This window comes from Palaemon carinicauda, chromosome 43 (assembly GCF_036898095.1).
Source record: "Palaemon carinicauda isolate YSFRI2023 chromosome 43, ASM3689809v2, whole genome shotgun sequence".
In the NCBI taxonomy this organism is placed as follows: domain Eukaryota; kingdom Metazoa; phylum Arthropoda; class Malacostraca; order Decapoda; family Palaemonidae; genus Palaemon; species Palaemon carinicauda.
Window position 1 is genome coordinate 47,300,721 of NC_090767.1, and position 8,204 is coordinate 47,308,924.

The 8,204-nt window shown below is 35.1% G+C and overlaps 1 protein-coding gene across 1 annotated transcript in view; it reads right to left on the reverse strand.

Annotated features, from left to right (window-relative positions):
- Nucleotides 1–4,968, reverse strand: part of LOC137633653 (uncharacterized) — a 7,052-nt gene extending 2,084 nt beyond the window's left edge. The window contains exons 1-4 of the mRNA XM_068365903.1: nt 4,703–4,968; nt 2,567–2,781; nt 1,548–1,668; nt 720–914 (exon numbers count right to left, since the gene is read on the reverse strand). Of these exons, the coding sequence (XP_068222004.1) occupies nt 1,612–1,668; nt 2,567–2,781; nt 4,703–4,763 (333 nt within the window). The 5' untranslated portion in view covers nt 4,764–4,968 and the 3' untranslated portion in view covers nt 720–914; nt 1,548–1,611. The remainder of the gene's footprint in view (nt 1–719; nt 915–1,547; nt 1,669–2,566; nt 2,782–4,702) is intronic.
- Between the last annotated feature and the right edge of the window lie 3,236 nt (nt 4,969–8,204).

The following is an 8,204-nucleotide window of genomic DNA, read 5'->3' on the forward strand; positions in this document are numbered from 1 at the left end:
CTATAGTCTACCTGCTGAGTCATCATCAACCATTGCCTGGTCCTCCCTGGTCCTAGCTTGATGGGGAGTGTGTGAGCTAGGGATTGGTGTTTTGGGGAGCCTATGCGTCTAACTGCTGAGTCATCATCAACCATTGCCTGGCCCTCCCTGGTTCCAACTTGTTGGGGAGGGTGTGAGCTAAGGATTGGTGTTTTGGGGAGCCTATATTCTACCTGCTGAGTCATCAGCCATTGCCTGGTCCTCCCTGCTTCAGAGCATTGTCACTGTCCCTTGCTTCTCCCATTCATGGATGACCTGTAAACTGATTTTCCTTAAAAAATTTAGGCTTATTTAGCATTTGGTTCTTAACCTCTACTTTTCCTATCGAATAGAATGTGTTATGATTTCGATAACGATTTCTATAAATTTATATACGGGTGTGAGTGCCAGAAATATATTGATGGATATAGTTATATGTGGTTCAATATTTCTTATTCATACTGTGCTAAATGCATATCTAACCATCACAAATTATATTGAAAAAAAAAAACTAAGAAATTCTCAGATTCCAAAGAGGAACTTCTCTCTTTCCTCAAGTATTATTGTACTTTTTTATTCTTTTACCCCGTTTTCTTACCCCCTACCGAGATCATCTCTCCTTCTCTGCTTTCTATTCATTACTTAAGTGAAAATTTATAACATGGTAAAGAGAATTAGCTTTGTTTACAGCAAATATTTACCATTAAGCGAAGTTCTTCTCCCTCGGATAAGGCAAACAGCCATTCCTATGACGATAGCGACCAACACACAACAGATACTTAGTAAAACCATTGATGTGAAGTTTAGAGCAGTCTCTCTGGATGAGACATTGCTGCTCTGAGTTGTTGTTGAACCAGCAGGAAATTCTGTTGCAAGGGGAACTGGTGCTGGAAGATCTGCAATAGAGTTTGGTTAGATTAGCTTAGCTTAAACAACAATAAACGCAGTAGTTTTTAGTCAACAGTAGGACAAAGGCCAGTTTTCATCATCACGCTAGCCAGTAGGGATTGGTGATGGCGGTAGATTTTCGTCTGGTCGCTCACATTAAACCAGCCTAGTATTAGTGGCCTTGACTAGTACAACTTTGCTGACCTTAGATATACTCAAACACTTTCACCCCGTCAAGGTATCCCCACTGGTTAAACAGCATAGCCCAAATCAAATCGCAGAGCCAAGGAGATGGATGTTACTAAGAAAGTGAGCTGAGAAAGAATATGAAAAACACGATATATTAGGATGGGACAGATGCATTTGCTCTGTTATTAGTCCAAATGACTATTCTTGACTTGACTTTACTTTAAGAGCTGTTTTCCAGGTCCTGTCACACAAGGAAACCACACGCATCATAGGAACTACAAGATCTGTCTGCCGTATACGTTCTTAGGTATTTTGAGTATCACAAGCGTAGAAATAAAACTGAAATAATTTTTTGATTAACATAAGGATTATATAAATTTCATGATACAGTATTAGAAATATATAGAAATTGAGGACTTTCCAGAAGATATTATAAAAGAAAATGGACTCACCACATTGATATATGTTGGCACAGAATCTCCAGTAGGTCTTTTTGGTGTTCTTGATTGTGATTCTTTAATCATGTCGCCAATCTACCTTATATATTCCGCTGCCTGGATTAATTATCACTTCCTTGGAGAGAAAAACTTTGAAAAGACATTGCACTGAAAATTTTCCACAACATTAGATATATCTGTCATATTAAGCTAACAATCATTCGCCTGTTAGAAAGATCAATTGTAAACCAATTTTATTATAGTTTTACTTATCAGTTAATGACACATAGAAGCAGAAAATACCTTAATGATGTAACTAACAGCAGGGGTCAGAAATGGTTTCTTTCCTTTGAGTGTTTGGTAGCTCAAAAGTGAGTATGAATATTTATTTGGAATATGAAAGAACAATTAAGAAAGAATTCTATTACCTTATCAACTTCGTTGCGAAGGCTCATGATTTGATAGGCGTGTATCTATTTATTTATGTTTGTGTGTTTGTTCGTTTGTGATTCGCATAACTCAAAATCTATTTGACCGAATCTCATGAAATTTGGTGGGATGATTGGCCATGATCCAAGGACAATTTAATTATATTTTTGAAGTTATTGGGTCAAAGTTCAAGGCCATGTAAAGGTCAAAAACATCTTTTTGCTATAACTTGGTCAATTTTTATCCAATTTGCATGAAACTAGTGCCAAATGTGCATAGGACATTGTCCTGCTAGGGTATTGTCACTGTCCCTTGCCTCTGCCATTCATTAAGGACTTTGAAACCGTTAAGAGACCCTTTTTGACAGTGATTTTCCAATGAACTAAGTCTTTTGTATTCAAAGTTAACTTGAAAATTTTCTGCTTTGATTTAAAATGAAACAATTATTTAACTTTGAAAGCTGAAGAAAGTGTTCACAAAAGAATAGTTTTTTAAAAAGTAATCACCTATAAATTATTGATTTTTGTTCTTATTTCCTGGTTGCATCATTACGGTTTTGTGGGGTCAGAGAATTCATTGAGTGATCGAAGACTTTTGATACTTACCAAATAAGTTCTAAGAATTGTAAATAAATTCCATGTATTTGAGTGCAATGAATTGGGTATATATCTAAATAGTCGCTGAGGATTGTTTCGTAAATTCAGAAATCCTTCGAAGGTGATTTTGTTGTTCATATCGCTGGTCCAGGAAGCTAGAGCAGTGTAGTAAGAAGCTCTGAAGTTGACTGGATTATTCGCATCAGAGATGAGGAACTTGTCATCTGGAAGAGAGAATGAGTTTAGATATTGTAAAAGAATGCTTAAAGCAAAGTGTGTTATAAGGCATACTGTAATTTTAACTTTAATTAAAAAAAAGTTCTTCATTACTGTGTTAGGGACCAATGAAAATAACTAGTCTTGAGGAAGTAATATATTGGGAATTTAGGGAAGATTTTAAGACAGGATATCGCCATTCCAAACATCAATAGGTTAATTTGGTTCATGTAGTAAAAAGTAGCTGCTACGTAGTGTCTCAAAGTCTGAAGACAACGACTGAAATATAATTATTTAGTCATCATCATCATCATCATTATCATCATCATCATTATCATCATCATCTTGGTTAGATTTGGCCATTCGTCTCAAGCTTGAGGTTTTAAATCAATACTTTTCCATTCAACATCTCCTACTTCACGCCAAACATGTAGGTCTGGGTCTTTCAACTCTTCTAGTGCCTTGTGGAGCCTAGTTAAAAGTTTTGTGAGCTAATCTCTCTTGGGGAGTGCGAAGAACATGCCCAAACCATCTCCATCTACATCTCACCATAATCTCATCCACATATGGCACTCGAGTAATCTCTCTTATAGTTTCATCTAATAACAGTTTAAAAATTCTTTCGAATTTTTTGTCATATGTTTAATATGATAATGAACGTCAAGACAGCACTTTATTCCGTATTTTCATGACGTTATGAAGGAATTCTTACTACTGGCTCTTAGCCCAAGTCCTTGGCGAAGGGCTGTGCATGTAGGATTCAGTCACTGGAGAGTGGGCTGCAGTGGTATTCCTCTTTGGTAGTTACATATTTTAATCTCAATTGTTCATTACTTCTTAAATAGTTTATTTATTTCCTCTTTTCCTTTCCTTGCTGGGCTATTTTTCCCTGTTGGAGCTCTGGGTACTGTAGCATCCAGCTTTTCAAACTTTGGTTGTAGCTTAGCTAATAATAATAATAATAATAATAATAATAATAATAATAATAATAATAATAATAATAATAATAATATGCAACTGAGCTGCCTTTTTGAATGATACCTGCATTCACATTTCAAAGTTTATCGTTTGATTTGTTTATATAGTTCCTGTGGTTAGTCAAATGAAAATTAATTTTAATAATTTCAATGATAATAATTTTAATGATTACCGTAATGATTTCGTCAATAATAATAATTTCAATAAATTGACGTTAATCCCCTTGAAAAAATGGAATCATAACCTCCGTCGAAGAGGGGGAGACCTTGTGAGATCGGTCATGGAGTTGTGTGAAGCTTTGCTGGAAATCCTTCATGTGTTTCGAAATTCTTATTGATTTTTTTTTTATTTTAAAGAATCGTTTGCTTCCAAGTTTCTAGCAAACTTTTATAGGCCACTTAGATTTTATTTTCATTTCAAGGCATTTATAAGACCCACATTTTTCTTTCTTACTAAAATATATCATAAATTATTATTATTATTATTATTATTATTATTATTATTATTATTATTATTATTATTATTATTATTATTGCTTGCTAAGCTACAACCCTTGTTAGAAAAGCAAGATGCTATAATCCCAAGGGCTCCAACTGGGAAAGTAGCCCAGCGAGGGAAGGAAATAAGGAAAAAAATTAGCAACAAGAAACTTATTGAAAAATAAAATAAAATATTTCAATAACATTAACAACATTAAAATATATCTTTCTTATATAAACTATAAAATCTTCAAAATAACAAGAGGAAGAAAAATATATAGTATAGTGTGCCCAAGTGTACCCTCAAGCAAGAGAACTCTTCCCCAAGACAGTGGAATACCATAGTACAGAGGCAATGACACTACCCAAGACTAGAAAACATTGGTTTGATTTTGGAGTGTCCTCCTCCTAGAAAGATCTGGTTACCATGGCTAAAAAGTCTCTTTTAACCTTAAAGCGAAGTGATTCTTACCTGCTTGAGCAGACGCGAAAGCCAGAATCAGTGCAAAAGGGAAGAACAGTAGTTTCACCATAGTTGGTCGTTGGAATCCTGTCAAGAAATTGATCCCAGCTGGTCAAACTCACTTCTGAGTCCTCTGGAGAAATGAATTTATGATTCCTCTTTGGCTCGTCACTGAAAAAAAGTTTCACTTGATTTTCTTTTCACTTAATCACTGCTGAAGAAGAGGCTTTGTCTTGTTGCGTCTCTGTAGGCTAGTGAAGAACTAGTAAAGAACAAATGGCGTCTTGGGATCAGAAGAAAATGTAAATATAGTTCACATTTCCTACCGGATTTCTAAGGTGATTAAACGTCTTTGTTTTAGCAACGGAAATGCAAACAAGGACACTCCAGTAGGCTTGATATGTGTTAGTTGGTAGTCAATTGAAAGGTTTATTCACAAATACATCTAATTCACTATATATATATATATATATATATATATATATATATATATATATATATATATATATATATATATATATATATATATATATATATATATAAAGTTAATTCATTATCAAGTGCTTTTGAATTAAACCACTCCCATTTTCATTCACCGCTAATCTTTTTGTTACTTTGTGAACGAGATGACGTCTTGCAGTCGACAATTGACTTTTCAAAAAAGGATATCTCTCTCTCTCTCTCTCTCTCTCTCTCTCTCTCTCTCTCTCTCTCTCTGCTTCTCTTTGTCATCCTTATCTTTCAGCTATATTTACTCCAGCAACGATTGTCCAATTTTACTTAAGTTTAGTTAACTTCATTTGTTTTTTATTATCTAATTTCCGGGTGGTCAAAACAGTCTAATGTTTATTCTTATTTTTCATCGATCATAGGTTCGAGTCCCTGGCCGGGCTGGGCTAGTTATCCTCAAAGGGAATTTCCTTGTGCGTCTAAGACTTTAAGTTCCCATGTCAGAGCGAATTCGATATTAAATGATATTTATGGTTAATTTGAAAAATATTTAAACCTCGAGTGTTAGTGACATATATATATATATATATATATATATATATATATATATATATATATATATATATATATATATATATATATATATATATATATAAGCTCATCGCTTAAGAAGCCCTTTGTGTCCAGGCTGTTTCTTGGCATCCTGTTGATCCTTTCCTTTGTTATTTTTTCTCTTTGGTTATTTGATTTCCTTTTTATGTCATAATTACTTCTGAAGAATTCTTTGTTAATCCGAAGGCCCTCGGAGAGAGAGAGAGAGAGAGAGAGAGAGAGAGAAAGAGAGAGAGAGAGAGAGAGAGAGAGAGAGAGAGAAAGAGAGAGAGAGAGAGAGAGAGAGAGAGAGAGAGAGAGAGAGAGAGAGAGAGAGAGAGAGATTATTCTCTTATACACTTGATTTAAGGAGTAAGTGCATTTCATTTATGTTTCAGTGTCTGACCCGAATATATTTCTTGCCAGGTAGTAGGTTGGCCAGGGCACCAGCCATCCGTTGAGATACTACCGCTAGAGAGTTATTGGGTAATGAGACTGGCCAGAGAGTACTGCATTGGATCCTTCTCTCTGGTTACGGCTCATTTTCCTTTTGCCTACACATACACTGAGTAGTCTGGCTTATTGTTTACATAGTGTCCTCTGTCCTCCAACACCTGACAACACTGAAATGACCAAACAATTCATTTTCTCTTAAGGGGTTAACTACTGCACTATAATTGTTCGGTGGCTACTTTCCTCTTGGTAAGGGTAGAAGAGATTCTTTAGCTATGGTAAGCTACTCTTGTAGGAGAAGGACACTCCAAAATCAAACCATTGTTCTCTGGTTTTTGATAGTACCATAGCCTCTGGACCATGGTCTTTCACTGTCTTGGAGTAGAGTTCTCATGCTTGAGGGTACACTCGGGCACACTATTCAATCTTATTTCTCTTCCTCTTGTTTTGTTAAAGTTTTTATAGTTTATATGTGAAAGATTTGTGTTGATGTTGTTTTTCTTAAATTATTTTAATTTAGTTGTTAATTATTTGTAGTTTTCTTATTTCCCTTCCTCACTGGGCTACTTTCCTTGTTGAAGCCCTCAGGCTTATAGACTTATAGCATTTTGCTTTTACAACTAGGGTTGTAGCTTAGCATTTAGTAATAATAATAATAATAATAATAATAAAAAGATGGAATTCACAAGTGATAATAATAATGCTATTTTGAATATTCTTTATTTTTTTTTCCTCAAAGACTCATTTAAAAACAGTTATAATTACACAAAGACATTTCCTAATACTCATGAAAACTCCAAGGTCTTTGAGAACATTTTTATTTGCCAGACACGAAAGTAAGAGACTCATTAGATCCACATGGTATGTGGCTTCAAATAATGTTGTCTCTCCTTATCAATGCATAAAATAGATTAATTGGAAGCTTAAGTAAATCATGAAACAAATATAAGTCTGTTCAGTGGCTTAGCTAAGAGTGGGGGACCTTTTTGAAAAGGGCCCCTTGGCCTCCAAGAGAGGGGTCCCTCCAAAGCAGGGTCAGAAAAAAATGGAAGTATACAATTAGAATTACTATTCGGTAAGTGGGAGCAGGTTCTCTTTACTAAGTCAGCCCCCCCCCACCCCACCCCAGGACCCTAAATTTCTAGCTACGCCACTATGTAACGAAAATGTAAATACAGAAATTGAATATGCATACATTAGAATAAGGTCTGTAAGGTTAAAGAAATAATTAAATAAAGATGCTTACAATGAAATGAAAACCATACAGGGTTTTGTGACTTAGAAAGGCCACGTACATACCATTTTCTTTTCAGATTAATACCAGTTATTCTAAGCTCTGGTCTCATTTTCAACACAAGGAAATGTTGTTTGGCTAAAAGTAAAGATATTTCATACAGAAAGAGATTGTGGCAGAGATTTTACTGTGAATCATCAATATTTCTACTTTTTACCACATCTGAGTAGTCGGATCTCGATCATCATCTCTTTGAATCAGTGTAACCTTAATACATCTTTTCAATTACATGATTTTACCAAATAGATTTATTATATTCTATTTACCTCCAAGAGAACAGCAGGGAATTTTTTCAACTCTTTACTTTCCAACTAAATCATCATGATCTTCGGCCAGGCGGAATAGACTTGGGGAAAAAAAGTGAAAATTTCTCTTTTGTAAGTTAGATTCTAAGTTAGGTTCTTGTTAGGAACATTATTCATATTATCCGTACTATTTTTCTCTGTTCGTGCCACTGAAAGGACGTGACTTGCATATTGATTATGGCCTCCTTCTTGTGTTCATGGCATCCATGAAAAACACCAAGAAGGCAGAGGATCACCCTGCATTACCCCTGTCCTCATGCCTGTCTCGGAATCACTGCTCCATAGATGACATTTTCGAAGTCATGTTTCTGTTGTGCTCTGGAAACATTGCCTGGCAGCTCGACCTCTTCGTAAATAGCCTCTGAATTCATGTTCGACCCAGGCTCTGAAACGGAATTATTATTGTTATTATTACTTG